The following is a 22,983-nucleotide window of genomic DNA, read 5'->3' as shown; positions in this document are numbered from 1 at the left end:
ATGAAAGAAGGAAGGGAAGAAGGAAAGGAAGGAAGGAAGGTAGGAGGGAGGAAGGAAGGAAGGACAGAGGAAAGAAGGAAGGAAGGTAGGAGGGAGGGAGGGAGGGAGGGAGGGAGGGAGGGAGGAAGAAAGGAAAAGAGGAAGGAAGGAAGGACGGAGGAAAGAAGGAAGGTAGGGGGAGGATAGGAAGAGAGAAGGAGGGAGGGATGAAAGAAGGAAGGACGGAAGGAGGGAGGGAGGAAAGAAGGAAGGGAGGAAAGAAAGAGAGAAGGAGGGAAGAAGGAAGGAAGGGAGGAAAGAAGGAACAGTCAAAACAGACGGGGTCCATTTGACCCGGGAGGACGACAGGAAGGTTAAAACATATTTTATTGCTGGAGAACAAAATAAAACCATACTTGGTTCCCACAAACATGGTTGATAGTTGACTGGTTGATAGTTTGATGAGCAGACTGCAGCACTGATGAGTAAGATATTATTTTTGATGGGTGTCCTTTTCTAGTTTGGTGCAGAAAAAAGTGAGAATTACTGATTTTGTGATATTTAATTGACTGGATAGAGACAGCATGTTGCTATAAGATCAGTGTAGGTTCATTGAAATGTTCATTATGTGTATCTAGTCTTTGTAGGTTTAAATAATATTTAGCACTAAAACTTGAGTATTTCTTCTTTTCTTTTTCTTTTCTCAAAAAACGAGTGATTCATATTTTCATGTCTTTCTCTCTCAGGTCAGCAGCTGTGGGTGTTGGCTCTGGGTGTCAGTCCTCACCGTCACACCGTTGGCATCCCAGAGTTCAAATATGTGGCGAACATGCACGGAAATGAGGTGGGCGAACGTACACACACACACACACACACACACACATGCATGCACGCACACACACACACACACACACACACACACACACACATGCATGCACGCACACACACACATGGTCTGTGGTCTGAACACAAAAGCGTGTATGAAGTGTGTTTGACTCTGAATGGCTTTTGTTGATCTCTTTAGTCTCTTTTTAGTCCAACTTCCTGTCAACAGGGAGGGGCCCCCACCATGTGTGTGTGTGTGTATGTGTGTGTGTGTGTGTGTGTGTGTGTGTGTGTGTGTGTGCGTGTGTGTGTGTGTGCGTGTGACTCCTCAGCTGGAAACAGACTCAGACTCAGTGCGCTGAGTCAACATTACAATATTAGACAACATGATAAAACAAATGAGCGCATTTATGAACTCAATGGAAACAAAAGCAGGAAAAACTCAACAACAGAACAAACCAACAGCGGGTCGAATGTCTGTCTCGTATCCATGGCAACACAACGTTTTTAAAAAAAAAATCTCACACTCTGCATAATTAGAACGTTTACTGATGATATTACGAGGAGGTTTTACACAGATTTAATTTAAACAGAGAATAAAAGAACACATTTTCTCATTGAGATGAATAAAACAGTAAAGCATAATTCTGCTTTATAACAACTTTGTGATTATATTTTTATTTGGAAATTAAACATACCGGAAAAAGATTTTTCCTTTATTTTTAACAACAAATAAGTAGTTAGATAATTGTCTTGATGGAATAAGAAGGTTTTTTTCTGATATTAATATGCTTACACTGAACTTAGACGGCCAGGTCAGGTGTTATTACTCTATTATTTATATAAATAGACAATGGTAAAGCTCTGAACTCCTCTAGCACTTCAGCACAGGGATAATAAGGGAGTGACAATAAAGTATTAAAGGGGAAATATTCAGCTTTTTCTGTTTATACACCATTATAATGTCAGATGTTAAACATACACGGTCGCCCATAAAGTTGGAATAATTTAGTTTTCAGACACATTCCTCTTTTTATTTTCTATTTGTACACATCAGTAATCACCTTTGACCAAGTATAATGACATTGATCAATACAATTTTGAGAATATTTACACTTTATCTATCAAGAATAAATCACATTGTCACAATCATTTCATGGAAAGAGGTAAAAAATATTTTATTCCAACTTTATGGGCGACCGTGTACTTAAAGTTGTAGTGAGGTGAGCGTATCTAAACATGCTCCCTGTAAGACAAAAGTCAGGGCGTCACACTTTATGGTTTAAAAAAAAACAACTTTTATTTACTGTCTTTAAATGGCTGTTTGTCCTTTTTGTTGATAACATTGCTCCATGTGTTGTTGACCCGCATATTTCAGATCAGATTTATGTACGGTTGTATTTGAGAAGTTTTCATTTGGAGAAAGGAAAGAGAAAAAGAAAAAGAGCTTCCTGCCTGTTAATAGACAGAGGCTGAACTGAGGGGCTGAATAAAGGACCAGTAGAAGAGAAATAAGGAGATTTTAACTGGAAATCATGCAAAGATATTCCAGTAGAGACACAGAATATTAATATAGAGATGGAGATGTGCACGATATTTGTCAGCAGTGTGTGTATCTTCTATGTGTGTGTGTGTGTGTGTGTGTGTGTGTGTGTGTGTGTGTGTGTGTGTGTGTGTGTGCGTGTGTGTGTGCGATCCCCTGCCGCTTCCCTCGGACCATGAACAGCAGCTCTGCTCTGATGCACTCAGCAGATTCAGGCAAGAATTACAAAAAAAAACAACTCATCTGCAAAAAACTACAAAAACTTAATATATTAAAGCTTTTAACACAGAGTTTAATCAGATCAGAGAAATTCATTTATATAATGCGACTTTTGTGCACACGTATTGTTCTGGAATAATATTTTAAATGCATAAAATGAGAGTAAATTCAAGTTTAGTTATATAAAGTTGTTTTTTTAAAGAAATTCAAATTAAACACAGATAGTGAAGAAGAAGAAGTTAAAAAAGGTTGGAAAAAGGAATCTCTAGGCGACCTCCGACCAGCATCTGGTTACCATAGCGACGGTATACGGCTGATCACACCGCCAGTCTGTGAAAGTCAATGAAAATGTCCTTAAATAGATAAGTTACGCCTGGAGACACACACACGTGCACGAACGCACACACACACACACACACACACACACACACACACACACACACACACACACACACACACACATGCTCACACACAGAGTCAGCAAACAGAGTCAGTGGAGTGTGTCGGTTCAGAGGAAACTTCCAGAAAAAGGCCTTTTCACTGAGTCCAGACACACACACACACACACACACACACACACACACACACACACACACACACACACACACACACACACACACACACACACACATTATAACAGCAAGCAGGAATGTAGCCTCAGTGGAAAAAGTCAAAAAGGTGTCAAGAATAATCGTCTGTCCCTCTGAGTGTGTGTGTGTGTGTGTGTGTGTGTGTGTGTGTGTGTGTGTGTGTGTGTGTGTGTGTGTGTTTTTTTTATGTGAGCACTTCTCATATAAATCACTTTGTGTCACAGTGAGTTTATAACAACCACGTTCGGATTTCGACAGTACTGTGAGTCCGTGCTGAAAGCCGACGGCTCCGGGCAGAAACGTTTCTTCTCAGTTTGGTGTGGAGGAATTTGACCAGGCTGCACAGAGCTCCGACCTCGACCCCATACAGTCAAACTTTACCTCCCGACATCAGAATTGAACCTTACTGAAGCAAATCCATGCAGTAAGACTCCGACATCTACTAAAAAAAACTGTATAGAATAATTTTAATACCCCCAATTTAATCTCTGACTCAGACTCCTGCTCAAAAATGACTTACCCCAAAGTGATTATAGTGTATCTCTGCAACTACAAGGTCTATATGGATATGATTTGTGCCGTGGTGAAAGTATCAGCATAGATGTGCTTGAGTCAGAGTGAATGAAGATGGAGCATGGAGCATGAATGCAACACAAATTTACCACTTTTAGAGTGAATAACCTCTCTGGAGTTATGCAGCTGCAGCTTAAAACCTTCCAAACCATATCTCAACATTACCTTTGCCAAGTCTGACGCTAGTAAAGTGGAGCAATTCCTTCCCCCATGCCGTATAAATACATAAAAAATGGCTGGAATCAAGTCACAATAATAATATAAGTTTATTTCTACAGCACCTTTCCAAACTGAAGTTACAAGATGTTTCACTCAATATAATAAGGGTAAATAACGTGATGTAACCAGGTGTCCAATTGGTGTAACCAGTATTATTTCATAAAAATCTGATTATATACAAGAAAATAAATGTGGAATAAATATAATCTAAATTTTGCAATGCAACACAATGGATTTTTAACAAAGTTTTACATAATTTGTCAAAATTTATTTAGAAAAAATTGTTGTTTTTTTTATGATGTGTTCTGCTCAATATTGACAAAATGCTTTAAAATGTAAATGTAAAAATACTCCAAAATGTTTTTTTATTTTCATTTGATGTTTTTAAATGAAGTCATTATTAGTATAAGTCCACTTAAATTCACTGTAGGTGAAAATATGTAATATGTATCATTCTTTTGTGGTTACACCATTTGACATTTTTGGTAAAAAATGGTGCAAATGTCATTTCAAATGATATAAAACCAACAAAAACACTAAATGTACATTTTAACAAACCTGATGCTGCTTTTAAAACTATATGTTAAGATATTTTTAACTGCTCATCTTGCCAACACTTATTTGTCACTGATCCTTAAACACTATTTAAGTGGAATAAAATTAACAGAATATCAAACACAAAAATACAATTTAATAAAACAATAGCCAAGCATGAATAGATGACACATTAAATAATTATTATTATACAATATTACATAAATGTCAGTCTGTACAGGTCAGTCTTAATGACCCAGAGACATTAGAGTAACCTTTACTAGTGATTTTATCCAACTTTTGACACAATTAATTTATTTTTTTTGATTATTTGACGGTTTATTCAGTGAGTTTGTGATGGAAGTTATACTGCTGGAGTCTTAGTATTCATTTGATGTGTCGTTTTGTGTAGATATCGTGAAATATGCCGTGTCAGTTTAGCTAGAAATGATTACGTTAACTTACCAGCTGAGCTTCTCCTGAACAAAACGGTGCATCATATGACTTTGTTCTTGGGTGTTTAAATGCCCTGTGATGAGTTCACTGGCGGGGTATTATTGTAGTAATTAACAGCGTCCATATAAACGTCTGGTCATGTAATGTATCATATAACAGTAGGCGTGAGGTGCATGCTTGCTTGCAGATTTGTTTTTATAATGACGTATGCATGCAACTTCCGGCGCCTGATAAGAAACTTTATTTTGTAGAAACATGCGTGACAGGAAGCGGGTATCGTCGAGTATCAAACCACATCAGGATGCATCTGTCAGCAGCGTCCTGATGAGTGAATGTGCAAACACTGTGGTTCAGTCAGTAGTTGTTTAGCTGTCCGGCTGCAACTTTTACCTTTTTTATTTATTTTACTTTTACTTTATTTATTTTTATTCTCTTTGTTATATATATTTTTTTTTTCCATTTTATTTTTATTTCTATCATTCTATAAGTTTTATCATATCGATTTAATTGTTTCTTTTGTCTTTTAATCTCTTTTTTAACCAACATTTTTTTTTAACTCTATTTCAATAAACTGTCCCTGTGGTACAGGCCGACCAAAGTGGTACGATCTTTAGTAGGAGGCCGACACAGAAGGCTTGATCAATTGTCCAACAGTAGTTTATTATAATAAAAAGTGTTACATGTGTAAGCAAAAAGATATACAAAACAAAAATAAAGGAAAAACTAAACAATTAACTTAACTCATAAGCATAACTGAAGTAATGTGTACACAGCTACACTCTACCAGAGCAGTCTCAAAGCTACTGCTTATATAGCGCCCTCCATCAGCCTGCACTCTGAATGAAGCTGGACTATACCACTCCTCAGGTAAGTCTTGAGCCCCTCCTGAAACAAGTAAATAACAACAAGATTAACATTTAACTAACATTCAAATGGCATCACTTTTATACAGCCTCCCTATATTACATCTGCAACCAAACTTAATCAAATCACAAACCCCCTTAATAATATATGCAAGAATTCACCGACCACCCCTCCACATGGTTCTACCCTAGTGACATCACTAATGATGTCACCAGTCTATAAATTCCGGAATCTTAGGCCGACGCCTCCCTTTGTCTCCTGAGCACATGGTAAGTAACAAAGAAAGAAAATACTAAACTTATGACCTCAAACTAAACCAATAAACTCTAAAACTAAACTTAATACAAGAGTGTGTTTTATTTTATTTTAACCAAAAGTTTGCTGAGATGTAACTTTATAACCAAATATACTGCATAACACAAACAAACCCGGGATAGTAAGTATCTACTGACTAACTTATGGTCCAAACAAACAAAACAAACAAGTATAGTTAAATTAATAAGTTATGGTATAAATGTGGTGTTTGGGGACAAATGGTGTGCTCTCACCCACTTTGTCACAGTCCCCTTATTCTTTTTTATTTTCTTAGTTATTTTCACTTTATTTACATTTTTTAAACATTTGTATCACTTTTTTTCTCTTGCTTGCATTGGTCTTGGTTGTTTCTTTATCTTTGTAATTTGTTCTTTAGTTTTTATTCCTTATCAGCTTGTCAATCACCTGTGAAGCTCTTTGAACTACATTAACCCGAATGAAAGCTGCTGTATAGATAAAGTTTGATTGATAAAACCAAATAAAATGGTGTTGAAGCAGCGTCACAAAGGCTTTATGAAGTTAAAGTCCTAGCAGCTATCGAAATAGACCTGACAATGACTCTCTAATCCCATCATAAAAAGTGACGTGTGTGTGTGTGTGCCAGGTTTCCTCTGTCACTGTTTTTTCTAAAGAGACAATTAAACTTCTTTTGATCCGAGTAAGGCCTCCTCGCCTTCGCTCCCTGCAGCACTGAAAGGTTTCCTGACAGCCGCTAATGCACAGCAACATAAACAACGCTGCCTCTGTGTTATCATGTCGTCTAAACTTTGCTTTCATTTAAAAAGGGAACGGCTGCACCACGTTTTTTCCAGTTCTGTTATTTTAGGAGGCGACCACGTCAAGAGTAAGGCATGGAAAGTATTTAGAGCAGGGGGAGTATTCAATTAAGATCCACTGAGGTCCAATTTGTGAACATTTTACTCAAGTGAAGGTCCAGAGCATCGTAATGTCTTTTTTTCAGCACCTTGAAGTAGCATTGTAGTGACACCAGCGTCTGTGTCTAGTAGGTAATGAATAAATACAGTAGGATTCATTTATTAGTATTTACATTCAACTTGTGGGATTCAAATAAATAATAATAATGAATACAATATGATGGCATTTAAAAATAAATTGCATTACATAAAAGCTTTTGATTGTGTTTCTTAAATAAAGTGCTTAGTTTTAGAACAATATAAAAGAATCCCTTTTTACTTTTAAAACTTAATTTAGCTACCTTTAACTACCTTTCTGTCCATTCTGGATTAAAAGTCCTACTTTCATTGTGCACTTTTCTTTTCTTCGAGCACGCCATGTGAAACAGCTAACCTCTATCTGCCACCTCTCTCTCTCCTGTTTTCTCTGTATCTCACTGACAGTCGAGTCCATATACATATATACATACATACACACATATATGTCTATGGTCGAGTCTCTCCGCATGTCCGTACCAGGCGGGGAGTTCGGGTCCTCTGAAATGAGGCCAACGCGGAAATAACCTAAAACTGCATTCTATCAAAAGGCCACCAGGGGGCGACCGTTTGGTGTCAAAAGGACTTCCGTCTCTATACAAGTCAATGGAGAATTCACCAACTTCTCACTTGATTTCTAACCTCAGTAAACGTTTTCAAAATGTGTTTATGGTCTCAATCGCTAGTTTAAAGCCTTCTTCAATGCAGTATGATGTTCATTTGGGACATTTTGGCCTCCCTGATTTTATATTTGACGATAAAGCAGGGTATGCATTAGGGCGTGGCTACGTGGTGATTGACAGGTTGATTGGTTCACAGGTTCAGGAGGGCGCCTCATGCTCCTCCTGATGCCCATATAAGTAGAATCCCTGTTTTTATTTTTCCCAGCATGCACCTGAAAATTTCAAGATGGCGCTGCTCAGATCCAAAACTATTGGCCTCCGAGCAGCAGTCCACAAACCAATGGGTGACGTCACGGATGTTACGTCCATTTCTTACATACAGTCTATGGTCCGAATGCATGGATTTGATTGGCTGACTAGCATCATGTGAGAAGATTTGGTCACTGTTTTATAATGAGTTAGAGTCAATAAATCAACTAGTCGATTAACAGAAAACTAATCTGCATTCATTTTGATCGTTTTAATCAATCAATGATTTTTATAAAAGCAAAACGCCAAACTTCTCTCGTTCCAGCTTCTTAGATATGGATATTTCTTAGTGTCTTTTGTCCTCTTTGATATTAAAGTTAATATCTTTGGTTGCATCTTGGCTTTTTCTGACATTTTCTGACATATAAACCAAACAATAATACAAATTTAGGGCGATTCAAGTAAAGTTTCACAACAAAAAAAAGTTCTTAATGACGGTTTTAGTGCGTCTTAAGTCTCTGACCTCGCTGTAATTCACATACTTTGCCACCAGAGTCATTTTCTGAGTGTTTAATAATGATATAAGTGTACGATGTTCCTAAGAATAAATAGAAAAGGACAGCATCAGTTTTTTTTTTGTGGGAGTGGGAAGTACTGGGAGCTGTGGTGTTGTGCAACCTGATGAGTATGAAAGCACTTTGAGGCACGTGGCAGGATGAGTGGCTCAACATGCTCCTCAGGATGTGTTGTAATTAGTAATAAGTGCTAAATATCCTTGTCTACAGAGTGACTCAGAGTGTGTGGTGTTGTACTGTACTCAGTCGGAGCATAATCAGATATGAGATGTCAGCGTGGAACATGAAACCTCACCGTACAACTAAAAACGAATCTGTGCTCGTCTGGTATTGAGGAATGAATGGCAGCCCCTCCGGTCCATATATGAGTCTGTTCAGAGGATAATAAACCAACCCATCATATATAAGCTCTCGCCCTCTGGCTGATGATACAGAATCCCACACTGTAAACTCATTCATACCTACCTCTTTCAAACTTTTAACCCTTACATGATGTTCAGAGTCAAATTTGAGCCATTTTTTATAACATTTGAGAGCTTTAAAAAACATCATATACACATTTCTTTTAGCTAGATTTTCGTCATGTGACCCCAAATATACAAAAATTGAAATAAAATGCTTTTCTTTTGTGTGTGTGTGTGTGTGTGCAGCTGATACATATTTTTATATATGCAAATGTAAAAAATTACTTCATTCTGCTTAACTTTGACCTGTCATCCTCATCCGTACACACGTTTAGATGCCACCTAGTGGTCAGAAAAGCACATTACAGTATAAAAAAATCAGTGTGAACATGAGACGGCAGGGAAAATTTTGTTTATTTATGCTTAATGAAGTTTGTAGTTTGATACCAATTTGACTAATTTTAGCGAAAACAACAAGCTACGACACTGCTAATCAAGAAGTACTCGTTTGATGACATTGAGACTTAATTATTATTAGTGTAAATGTAAGGAAATAAATAGATTTACTATACACTGGTGAATTAATTGTGTTATACAGTAAAATAAACCTATTGTCTTCCATATGAGGGCATTATTTATTTCAAAAATGACTTCCTATTCAAAGACGATGCTTGGTTTTTCTACTCATCAGGTCCTTCTACCCCCAAGGAGACATTTAAAATGTCAAATAAAAGCTTGAGTCTCAGGAGGTTAAACAAATGAAAAAATCTGCATTCAAACATGTTATATTCATCATATTCTATAAAAATGTTCTCCTGGATCATAAAATAGTGATTGTGAATGTCTCTTTTTCTCCATCAGATGAATCAAACATGTATGAATGACTGATGGGGGAGTTTATGAATGTGATTTGGTGTAGAGACTAATAATGAGTCAGAATATGAACAGCATGTAGAGGGTTTAAATAATGCTGCTTGAGGCTGTAGGGATTGTGCAACGGTCTCATGGGGTTTGTGCAATATGTGATTTTAGCATTGGGTGTGTGCAGTATTTTGCAATGTGTAATTTATTGTTCTTATTGAAACAGCTGGTGCTCTTTGGTTCTTATGCAGTTTGTTTTTTGAGTCCAACACAAATTTTCCTACAAAGGCCAACAAAGTGTGTCGTATCATATCGTCAAATCTCAATGTGCTTTTGTTGTTGTCTGCATAAATAAAGTGTGTGTGTGTGTGTGTGTGTGTGTGTGTGTGTGTGTGTGTGTGTGTGTGTGTGTGTGTGTGTGTGTGTGTGTGTGTGTGTGTGACGCCAATTGTTGAGATTGGCTGTCTTATTACTGGTTTAACCTTCCTGTCGTCCTCCCGGGTCTGTCTTGACTGTTCCTTCTTTCCTCCCTTCTGTCTGTCCTTCCTCCCTCCTCTCTTTCTTTCCTTCCTCTCTCTTTCCTTCCTTCCTTCTTTCCTTCCTCCATCCCCCTTTTTTCCTTCCTTCTGTCCTTCTTTTCTTCCCTCCTTCCTTCCTTCCTTTCCTTCCTCCCTTCCTCTTTCCTCTGTCTTTCTTCCCTTCCTTCCTCTTTCCCTTTCTCCCTCCCTCCCTCCATCCTTCTTTCCTCCCTCCCTCTTACCTTCCTTCTTTCTTTCCTTCCTTCCTTCCTTCCTCCCTTCCTTCCTTTCCTCCCTTCCTTCCTTCCTCCCTTCCTTCTTTCCTTTCCTCCCTTTCTTCCTTCCTCCCTCCTTTCCTTCCTTCTTCCTTCCTCCCTTCCTCTTTCCTTCCTTCTTCCTCCCTTCCTTCTTCCTCCCTTCCTTCCTTCCTCACTCCTTTCCTTCCTTCCTCCTTTCCTTCCCTCTTCCTCCCTTCATTCCTTGACTCGAGGACAACAGGAGGGTTAAAAACATTGGCTCTCACACTCCATTCAGTTCATTAAAAAAAACTCAACGAGGCAAATGTATTTGTTTTGACGTAAAGCTGATGTAAATCAAACTAGTTTCACTCGCTCTTTATTCAAAACGCATTCAGCACACCAAGAAGAAACTGATGTAACAGAGGAAGTGTGTCTTCTTTGTCACTATATTTAAACTTCCAGTTGACTGAACTCTTAGCCCCCCCCCCCCCTCTGTGGTCCCTCCTAGGCTTGTACAATGTTTTTTTTTGTGTCCATGTTGTTTATTTAAATTTGTTAAAATGTGAAAATAAACGTATGAATAACTTGCACACATTCTTTTTTTGTGGACCCAGCATCAAATTTCTGCTTTTAATCCATTTTGAGAGAATATATTAGAGGATTATGGCAAAAATGTCTAAGTGGTGTAACCATAAAAACTTTGTACCAAATAATTCAACAGTAAATTCTCAATAAAACACCATATCAACTAGTTTGGCATGATCTTACATTATAACTTTGTATATTAAATAAAGCTAATGGAATACAATTGTTCTAAATATTACATTTACTCTGGTAACCATGGAGATCAGGAACCATTTACAGTCATTATTAGTATAGTAAGTCCACTTAAATACACTGTAGGTGATAAAATATGTAATATCATTCTTTTGTGGTTACACCATTTGACATTTTCAGGAGATTCAGGCTTAGTTTTGGTAAAAAAAAATGGTGCAAATGTCATTTCAAATGATATAAAAACAACAAAAAATGTGATTTGCTCACTGACCCATACACAATGTTACTTATGATTTATTGCTCTTTATTTTTTTGCTATGCACTTTGCTGCTGTAATGTTGTACATTTCCCCACTGTAGGACTAATAAAGGATTATCTTATCTAATCTTAAAGAAGTAAGATATAAACTATCACCAGTCTCGGCCTTTAAGTGCAGAAGTAACGTGTGTTTTTGTGTAGCGGCAGCAGACGGAGAGAAAAAAGTTTGGACAAGTGTTGGAAAAAAGAATGATGGCCAGAGGCAGATCTAGTCCTGACATGTGTGTGTGTGTGTGTGTGTGTGTGTGTGTGTGTGTGTGTGTGTGTGTGTGTGTGTGTGTGTGTGTGTGTGTGTGTGTGTTGCGCTTGTGCTCACACACCTCTTTTTCCCACCCTTCTCTCTTTTCTCCCTCCTGAGGCTCTCACATTCATTCACAAAGTTTTTTTTAAATTCTCTCTCTCTCTCTCTCTCTCTCTCTCTCTCTCTCTCTCTCTCTCTCTCTCTCTCTCCCTCCCCCCCTCTCCCCCTCCCTCGTCCAATCAGCTGTCCATCTCAGTTAAAAAAAAACAAAAAAACCTCTGACTCATGTCCAGATTGCGTTTCGAGCCCTCGCTGATTCAATGACGTCACTTCCTTCCCCTGCTGTTTCCGTCAGGAGTGAACATGCAGGAGAGGCAGCAGCTGCACCGACTTTTGGTCTTTAGGGAGAAAACAGATGTTGGGTTGAAAAAGACGAAGAAGAAGAAGAATAGTTGTAGTTTCTGTTTATTCTAAAGCAGCAGACTTTATTTTACTTTTAATCAAATTAACCCCAAAGATCATAAAATTAAACAATTACTTCTCCACTTTTTCAGATTGAATCTCTTTAAATTTATACTTTTGGTCAATTTTTCAAATGACATAATAACCAACACACACACACACATACATATACACACACTTACACACGCAGACATACACACAAACACACACGCACACACACATACACATACTTGTCCCCACACACACACACACACACAGACACAAACACACATACACACACACACTTGCACACTTGCACACACACACACACACACACAGAGAGAGAGAGACACATACACATACACACACACACACACGCACATACATACAAACTTACGCACACACTTACACACACACACACACCCTAATCTCCTTAAATGTATACTTTTGGTCAATTTTAACTGACACTACATCGGTGTGTGTTTTTGTGTGTTTTTGTGCAGGTTCTCGGCCGGGTGCTGCTGCTACAGCTGATCAATGACCTGGTGCGTGGTTACCGTAACAACGAGACGTGGTCGTTGCGGTTACTGAACAGCACACGCATCCACATCATGCCGACGATGAACCCCGACGGATTCAGTCAGGCGGGCACACACTGCATGTACAGCCAGGGCAGGTAGAGACACACACACACACACACACACACACACACACACACACACACACATACACACATACACACATACACATACACATACACAGGATTATCACCAGCTCTTCTGAACTTTTTTGCTTCTTTTAGCTCCTAGTTTTAATTTCACTGCATGTTTACTGTCTGGTTCAGTCTTAGCATGTCCAGCTGCAGGAAGCTGTTGCCGTTCACTTCCTCCTCAGCACAAAAAACAGAGCTTAAAGGAATATTGGACTAAAATTTAACACAATAACAGAAACAATTTAATATTATGTGTCTCTACTGGAATATCTTTGCATGATTTCCAGTTAAAAAACCCTTATTTATCTTCTACTGGTCCTTTATGCAGCCCCTCAGTTCAGCCTCTGTCTATTAACAGGCCGTTTTAGCTCCTTTGTCTCATAGATTTACATTGTAAAAGAGACATACATTTTTCTGAGGGTCACAAACCTGCAAAATGTATTTAATGTTTTACTACCAGGATTTTAACACATTTTAAAAGTCTATAAGAGCTGCAATATATGATAATTTTATCCTCATTCAAGTTACAGGGCCCGGCCTCCGACCCTGTATCCAGTTCTCTTTATACATCCATGGTTGAGAGCGGGTTTGAAGCCCTGACTTTTGACTTGAAGACAGCATTTCTACATACATTCACCTCTGATCATGTTTAACATCTGACATCACCACAGCATAAAAGTAACAAAAAATCGCACAAATCATGATATGTCTCCTTTAAAAGCTTCTTCAGGAGCAAATGGAGATGCGTCACAATACAATGAACATCATCTGTTGTAGTTTGAGGGATGATTTCTACGTTATGAGGAGCGATTCTCACTACTTCAGAGGTCTGTTTAAAGGTCAAGACTTGGTTAAAAGTTAGTAATTACTGTAGGTGTTATGTAAGGATGAGGTAACACATTATACTGATGACGGTCCTCACAACTACTGAAAGACACAATGCGTACACACACACACACACACACACACACACACACACACACACACACATATGGTTGACGTGTTTGTTGGAAATAGACTAAATTATGTGATGCTCCAACGCCCAAAACACCCAGATAGGCAGGAAACCACACACACACACACTGTAGATCTGTATCACACACACACACACGCACGCACGCACGCACGCACGCACGCACGCACGCACGCACGCACGCACGCGCACACACACACACACATTAACACACACACACACACACACACACAGAGTCTCCTATTTACAGTAAATTAGGAGTCAAAGTCAAAACAGTTATAATTAGATACTTAGAAGCTTTAACGTTGATTTTAATCTGTGTGTGTGTGTGTGTGTGTGTGTGTGTGTGTGTGTGTGTGTGTGTGTGTGTGTGTGTGTGTGTGTGTGTGTGTGTGTGTGTGTGTGCTATTAACTACATTGTGTAACTGTACATACACACACACACACACACAGTCACATTGTGGAGACTGCACTCCCACAAAGCTGTCCACAAAGCTGGCCTCGTCAAGGTTAATCATTACATTTTCAGGTTAAGGCTTGGCTTATGTTTTGTGTGTGTGTGTGTGTGTGTGTGTGCGTGTGTGTGTGTGCGTGTGGTAAACTGAGATTTATTGTGATTCATTGTTCCGGTGGATGGAGGCGCACAAAAAACAGTTATTACTGTAAAATAATTACTGTTGTCAGGTTATTAGCTTGTATTGCTCTAGATTTAAAGACACACACAGCTGCATATGTCTCAGCTTCTGATACTTGTATTGTAATTTAGGCTCTAAGTCGACTAGAAGAATTGTGAGCATAGACTGTATATAAGAAATGGACGTAACATCCGTGACGTCACCCATTGGTTTGTGGACTGCTGCTCGGAGGCCAATAGTATCGGATCTGAGCAGCGGCATCTTGAAAATTTCAGGTGCATGCTGGGTAAAATAAAAACAGGGATTCTACTTATATGGGCATCAGGAGGAGCAAGAGGCGCCCTCCTGAACCTGTGAACCAATCAACCTGTCAATCACGACGTAGCCACGCCCTAAAGCATACCCTGCTTTATCGTCACATATAAAATCAGGGAGGCCAAAATGTCCCAAATGAACATCATACTGCATTGAAGAAGGCTTTAAACTAGCGATTGAGACCATAAACACATTTTGAAAACGTTTACTGAGGTTAGAAATCAAGTGAGAAGTTGGTGAATTCTCCATTGACTTGTATAGAGACGGAAGTCCTTTTGACACCAAATCGGTCGCCCCCTGGTGGCCTTTTGATAGAATGCAGTTTTAAGTTACTTCCATGTTGGCCTCATTTCAGAGGACCGGAGCTCCCCGCCTGATTGTGAGTCAGTTTTCTTCTAATCAAAGAAAGAAACTGGCAAAACACCTCAACCTACCTTTTTATAGCCAGAGATACATCTGCTAAAACACATCACTGGTTACAGATGTTTCCTGTTTTTTACCAATAGGCTTACTGCATGCCGTTTCACTCTCGCTTACCATACCCCGTTTAGTCACGATGTTTGGAAACGGCTCCAAAAACTAATAATGGCACTTGTTACAACGCAGCTCAGTTAGGGGAAAGGGAAGCAACATAAAACAAGATGTTAAGGTTGAAATAAAAATGAATTATCAGCCAAAAGTTAGAATAAATTATAATAATACAAAAAGGAGGAAGACTATTATCAAAAAGGATAAAGGGTCGGTGCATGCTGCTCAAATCAACACACAAATATGACCAAAAGAAGACTCCTAAACTGGAGCTAAGTGTCTATTTAACCTTTGTGTCGTCCTCCCGGGTGAAATTGACTTTTTTCTTTCCTCCCTTCCTTGCTTCCTTCCTTCCTCCATCCCCCTTTCTTCCTTCCTTCTGTCCTTCCTTCCTCCCTCCCTCCCTCCTTCTCTCTTTCTTTCCTTCCTTTCTTCTTTCCTCTGTCCTTCCTTCCTTCCTCCCTTCCTCTTTTCCTTTCTCCCTCCTACCTTCCTTTCCTTCCTCCCTCCCTCCTTCTCGCTTTCTTTCCTCCCCCCTTCCTTCTTTCCTCTGTCCTTATTTCCTTCCTTCCTCCCTTCCTCTTTTCCTTTCTCCCTCCTACCTTCCTTCCTTCTTTCCTCTGTCCTTCCTTCCTTCCTTTCCTTCTTCCCTTCCTTCTTTCCTTTCATCCCTCCTTTCCTTCCTTCCTTCCTCCCTCCTTCCCTTCCTTCTTCCATCCTTCCTTCCTCCCTCCCTTCCTTCCTTCTTCCTCCTTTCCTTCCTACCTCCCTCCCTTCCTTCCTTCTTCCTTCCTTCTTCCTCCCTTCCTTCCTTGACTCGAGGACAACAGGAGGGTTAAACAAATAAAACAACAAAAATAAACCGACTTCAAGAAGCACAGCGCCTCATACTACTACTAATAATAATAATAATAATAATAATAATGACAAATACAGCAACAGCAGCAGGAGGTCATGAGGTGATATGAAGCACAACAAGTTACTGAAGTTGTAAACAGAGCGGCGTTCCTGCACATGCTCAGTAGCGTCTGCCTTTATACACAGAACTACTCTCCAGAGACTGAAAAACGTGATCTCTGTTTTAGTCTTCGGAGTCGTGGGAAACTCATTTGAACATTTGAACATAGTGCCTTGCCCCAGGGAGCCTCGGCAGCAGCTGCTCTATTTTCAGCGAATCATTTTTCCTGTAAAATGTCCCAAATATTACAAGATGACTGAGCACAGTTTATCTGAGCCAAGAGGGATGTTTGTAAATTGGCCATTATGTCCAGGCAGCAGCCAAAAATAAAGAAGATATTCAGTTTACAATGAAATAAAACAGGAAAGCTGGAAGCAGAGTTGAGTCAGTTTTATTTATACATCCCGATATCCCAAATCAAACTTTTTCTTCAAAGGGCATCCTCTATCCTTGGACTCTCGATTCCAAGGATATACACTATGGGGGGGGGGGATAGAAACCTCAAGAGTAACAGAGGAGGGATTGTTCTCCCAGGACAGACAGACAGGAAATATGATGATGTGAGAGAAAAATGACAGAACTACAGCAATGAACATACGGGAAATTATGTCATTTACACTTGGGAAATGACTCAAATTATGAGTAAAATGATAACAGAAAATAATAGTTGAGCTGCAAAGATTTTCTGACAATCATCAGAAAATTAACAGGCAAATATTTTGATAATCGATTAATCAAAAAAATGCTTAAAATGTTCAGCTTCCAAATGTCATCTTTAGTCCTGTACAAATAAATAGTGAGATTAACGTGAGATTAATGTGCATGAGAATGTTATAAAACTTGAAAAAATTAAATAAAACCAATCAAATCGGTTCAAATAAAATACAATAGGAACAAGATTAAAGAAAAGTACAAAAAAAACGTAATAAAATACTTTAAAACAAGCTTTATAATCAACATTAATTATTTACTAAATTCAATTTCATATAAAATAGTCTAATTAAAAGCCAGAGTAAAATACTTGAAACATTTTCTAACATTTTGAACTGAACACATCAGATTTGATCACAATTTTCTTTTAACATTTCAAAGACTTTAACGATTAATCAATAATGAAAGTAATCAATAGTTGCAGCCCTAATCAATAGCAATGCAATAAACTTAAAGAACATTATTTAGCGATCATGACATTCACTCTCTCTCTCTCTCTCTCTCTCTCTCTCTCTCTCTCTGTCTGTCTCTCTCTCTCTCTCTCTCTGTCTCTCTCTCTCTCTCTGTCTGTCTCTCTCTCTCTCTCTCTCTCTCCCTCTCTCTCTCTCTCTCTCTATCTCTCTCTCTCTCTCTCTCTCTCTCTCTCTCCCCCTCTCTCCCCCGCTCTCTCTCCCTCTCTCTCTCTCTCTCTCTCTCTCTCTCTCTCTCTCTCTCTCTCTCTCTCTCTCTCTCTCTCTCTCTCTCTCTCTCTCTCTCTCTCCCTCTCTCTCTGTCAGGTTCAACTATAACGGTGTGGATCTGAACAGGAACTTCCCCGACGCTTTCTCCGGTCTGCGAAGGCAACAGCAGCTTAACGAGGAGAAGAGGGAACCAGAGGTCGGTCACATGACATGAGCCTTCGTGTCTTTGTTTGTTACAGTTAATGTCTGTCGGTTCTTCTTTCATGCTAACGTCAGATTTTAGAGCAAGTTTATAGATTGAACGTTTTGAGCTGAAGACTGAAAATACTCCCCAACAAATGAACTGTGTCTTTCAGTTTGTGCAAAGACTGTATACTAAGAGTTGCAGCTTATGGTGTGCTAATAGGGCACGTACTGGATGTAGTGAGGTGTGAGGTCACTCGTTGGCTTTACTGGAGCTGGTTTGAAGCCCAGACTTGCAGCTTAACGTCGGCACTATTTGGAGCCAGGATCTTCCAGATAAGGAGTGCAGGGTGTTGCCTTTCATGCTGTGGGAACATGCTCCGCTACTTCAGACCCAAGTTAATGCATTGCAACTCTTTGTTTTTGTGCTTATAGGGCAAGTATCGTAATCATGTATCATTAAACTAAGTAAGTACAATAGTCCAACTCCATGCGAGTCCTGGAGCCCAGGAAGGCAGCAAGTGAGCCGACTCTCAAATCAACAGCCACACAACAGACATCAAAGCTACTATAAGCCTTCAAATCTTGTAAATGGAGCAATAATTTACAAAATGACCACAAGCACACTTATTAAAGGGTGTCAATTTAGAGATTAAGACCATAATGACTGGTTTAAAAAAAAGATTTGTAGAGAGAAGTTGAGGCTTTTGGAACTGGAGTCATTCGGAGCATCTAGCGGCCAGCAGTGACACTTAATTGGACATTAGCCACAAACTGTGATAGATGCTGCTGCTGGTGTTTGTGTGATTAAAAAAAAGCTACAACGCTAAAGAGAAAGAGGCTTAAAACTGTGTGTAGAGTCATGACAGCTTCTCTAAAGTGAAGCTATAAAACATCTGGATAGCCCCCTGGTGGCTGGCTGCGGTATAGGTCATAAGTCCCGTCCATGTTAGCGAATGGCACATGAGCCAAAATAAAAAATCAAAGTATACATCAAATTACTTTTTACCTGAAGATAATTTCCATCATTTTAGGTCGTTCTTATCAACCTGATGTTTGTCCAACTGATTTTTTTTTTATTTTTTTTATTTAAAAAAGCCGCCTCTGATTCTGGTTCGAAATGCCGTCACACAAGCAAGATGGCCACTCACGGGAGGGAGATATTTTGGCTTCACTTTTGCTTTGTAGTACTACTATTAATACTACTATTGTTACTATTACTACTATAACTACTAATACTATTACTATTACTACTATAACTACTACTACTACTTATATTATTACCACTACTACTACTACTACAACTATTACTACTTCTACTTCTACTACATCACTACTACTACTTCTTCTACTACTACTTTTCACTTCCTTCCAGTCACAATCTCCTTTAACCTTTAGGCCACCACTGCCTGTAAAATCATAAAGAACATACTGTTCTGCTTTATAAAGCTCAGTCATTGTTGAACTGTCGCTCTTTATCGATCATTTTCCCGTCACTGACTCAAACAGGAAAGATGATGTTACAGCGCCGAGGCTCCTATCTTGTCATATTTCACACACCTCACTCAGGAAAAACCTGTACGCCGGGTCTGAAGTACATTCTGCACATTCTGTTCTCATAAATACCAGATTATGTGTGTGACATGCATCTGGGTTATTATATGAAACTGTATATCTGACAGCTTTGAAGATGTAGGAATGTCCTCAGTGGGAACCAGCGAGCTTTGAGCCGAGAGCCGCAGACAGAGGAGAGAAGTCAGACTAACACACTGTCGCTTTTGGTCTTTTCAAAAACAAAAGTATTTGTTGATGATAAATAAAATTATCTCCATCGGCCAAGTATGTTTGAACACACACAAGGAATTTGACTCCAATTATCAGCAGCTCTTAATGACAATGAAGGCAATGAAGGCATTCATACATGCAAATCACACGAGTGTGTGATTTGCATGTATGAATGCCTTCATTGTCATTGTGTACGCCCATTTGAAATGACATGTGCACCATTTTTAACCAAAAGTAAGACTGAATGCTCCTGAAAATGTCAAATGGTGTAACCACAAAAGAATTATAAATATTACATATTTTATCACCTACAGTGTATTTAAGTGGACTTATACTAATAATGACTGTAAATGTTTCCTGATCTCCATGGTTACCAGATGAAATATGATATTTAGAACAATTGTATTCCATTACCTTTATTTAATATAAAGTTATAATGTAAGATCATGCCTCCCTTCCTTCTTTTCTTAGCTCCCCCTACCTTCCTCCCTTCCTTCTTCCCTTCCTCTTTTCCTTTCTCCCTCCCCCCTCCTTCCTTATTTCCTCCTTACTTCCTTCTTTCCTTCCTTCCTTCCTCCCTTCCTTTCTTTCCTCCCTTCCTTCTTTTCCTTCCTCCCTTCATTTCTCCCTCCTTTCCTTCCTCCCTACTTTCTTTCCTTCTTCCTTCCTCCCCCCTTTCCTTCCTTCCCTCCTTCCTTCCCTCCTTTCTTTCCTTCCTTCCTTCCCTCCTTCCTTCCCTCCTTTCTTTCCTTCCTTCTTCCTTCCTCCCCCCTTTCCTTCCTTCTTCCTTCCTTCCCTCCTTCCTTCCCTCCTTTCTTTCCTTCCTTCCTCCCTCCCTTCCTTCCTTCCTTCCTTCCTCTCTCCCTCCTTTTCTTCCTTCCTTCCTCTCTCCCTCCTTTTCTTCCTTCTTCCTCCTTTCCTCCCTTCCTTCGTCCCTATAATATAAAAGTTATAATGTAAGATCATGCCAAACTAGTTGATATGGTGTTTTATTGACAATTTACTGTTTTTAAGCAAGTTGAATTATTTGGTACAAAGTTTTTATGGTTACACCACTTAGAAATTTTTACCATAATCCTTTAATATATTCTCTCAAAATGGATTAAAAGCAGAAATTTGATGCTGGGTCCACAAAAAAAGAATGTGTGCAAGTTATTCATACGTTTATTTTCACATTTTAACCTCGTTAAATTTGACTTGGTTTTTTGTGTTCAGTGTGCTCATGGCTTTGGGGCAAAAGTTTTCTCTGAGTCTAGAGGTGCGTGTTTTGGCCGACCTGTAGCGCCTGCTAAACGCCAAGGAAAGGCAAATTATAATTTGTATAGCACGTAAAACATAAAATGCATCAAGACAGGATATAAGAGCAACACATTGCAAAATAAAAAATACTTTTAAATATGATTAAAAATGTTAAATTGGAAATGAAATTAAGCTAAAATAAAGTAAAAAATGAGAATAAAAAAGAAAAGTCGTCAAAATTGGGTCCGATTGATAAAACACATGGTCATTACACAGGGATTGCAATGATTTAATACAGCAAAAACGTACATTATATTCTAAATTTCTATTATATTCGGAAAAAAGAATATCGCAATCGAATGTAAGTAATTAAATTGGGATGTTTTATGTGTTTCAGGTCAGAGCTGTGATGGACTGGTTGAAGATGGAGAGTTTTGTTCTGTCTGCGAACCTTCACGGAGGAGCTCTGGTGGCCAGTTACCCGTACGACAACAGCAACGGGGGTAAACACACACACACACACACACACACACACACACACACACACACACACACACACACACACACACACACACACACACACACACAGATCCCACGGCTGTTGATTCATCAGCGTACACAGCAGAAGAGTTTCTCAGAACAAGAAGAAAACAAAACTTCATATAAGTACTAAGTCAGAACTAGGTGGTCCACAACAATCCCATGACAGTGTTATTGTAAATATATTTGTTTAAATTAGCTTTTTTTGGGGTATTTTAGTGCACAACAAAGAGACGGACAGGAAGCTGCCTCTTAAGAGTCAATCCCATGACATTAATGAGCAGCGGCACATAAATATATACAAGTTCAGTCGAGCAGCAGAAATAAACGCAGCTCTTGTTTTGGGGCTGAAAATCAACATAAGTGCCTTTTTTTAAGAGGATGATGAAGTCAGTCGTCCAGGTTTAAATGGGTTTCGTTCGGTTAATTTAGGGGGGTCTTCATATTTTAGGGTCATAAAGGTCCTAACCTAGTTACTGCCCAACAGGAAAGTGCACATGAACTGCTGTTTATCACACATTGTTGCAGTGAAGACTGAGATACTGAATGAAGAAATTCAGTACACTGTTCTGTAGCAGCAGAGACAGTTTTTCTACTTTAATGGTTTTATGATAAAAACTCCGGCAGCTGCCAATGTGGAGCAGAAAACTGAGGTCATCAGAAAAAAAGGGGATGCATGTGCTGTTAATACAAATATGAACTTTATAAGGATTTATATTTAAAATGTAAAGTGCATTGCTTTAATGTCTTTCTAAACCTACGTTGAATTTATGGAACAAATGGCCGCCTACTCAACTTTACATTAATGTTATAATGGGTTACTTTATGTATAAGAACCTCTGGGATATATAACCACGCATATATAAGAAGGTATATGTATATATGTTTATATTTTCACTGTATTATTATATGTGCATTATGTATTTCCAATTATTAGAGATGTTTAGTGTTTGTTATGAATGTTGGGATCTATTCATAAGACTGAAAAGGTGCAGGCTGAAGCTTATAACACTGACCCTTATATTAGTTTATTTATTATATCATTGTTCTCTTATTTATTAATCTTTTCCTTTTGGTTTGTCACTGTTTCTAAGGGAGATGAAGAAAAAAAAAGGACTTATTACTATTTACTCTATTAATATATGTGTATTTGAGTTTAATGACCCAACTAAACTGAACTAAACTTACCTTTAAGTCATTTCTCACTTCACTTATTCACATCTCTGTTTTTTTTTTTTTTTTTAATCTGTGTTTCCAGGCAGCGAGCTGGTGGGCGGGGCCAGCGTCTCCCCCGACGACGACGTGTTCGTCCACCTCGCCAAGGTGTACTCCCACAACCACGCCTCCATGCACAACGGCGGCCGCTGCGACGACAACAGACCGTTCTTGGACGGTATCACCAACGGTTACC

General features: G+C 38.9%; 1 protein-coding gene across 1 annotated transcript in view; it reads left to right on the top strand.

The window, feature by feature from the left end:
- cpm (carboxypeptidase M) overlaps positions 1-22,983 on the top strand; it is a 29,081-nt gene that overhangs the window by 3,258 nt on the left and 2,840 nt on the right. The window contains exons 2-6 of the mRNA XM_062444124.1: positions 726-823; positions 12,817-12,989; positions 17,922-18,021; positions 21,430-21,535; positions 22,831-22,983. The exon at positions 22,831-22,983 is cut by the window's right edge and continues 18 nt beyond it. Coding sequence (XP_062300108.1) covers positions 726-823; positions 12,817-12,989; positions 17,922-18,021; positions 21,430-21,535; positions 22,831-22,983 — 630 coding nt within the window. The remainder of the gene's footprint in view (positions 1-725; positions 824-12,816; positions 12,990-17,921; positions 18,022-21,429; positions 21,536-22,830) is intronic.

Source organism: Scomber scombrus, chromosome 22 (assembly GCF_963691925.1).
Source record: "Scomber scombrus chromosome 22, fScoSco1.1, whole genome shotgun sequence".
Taxonomy (NCBI): domain Eukaryota; kingdom Metazoa; phylum Chordata; class Actinopteri; order Scombriformes; family Scombridae; genus Scomber; species Scomber scombrus.
This window is presented reverse-complemented; position numbering and strand designations above follow the sequence as displayed.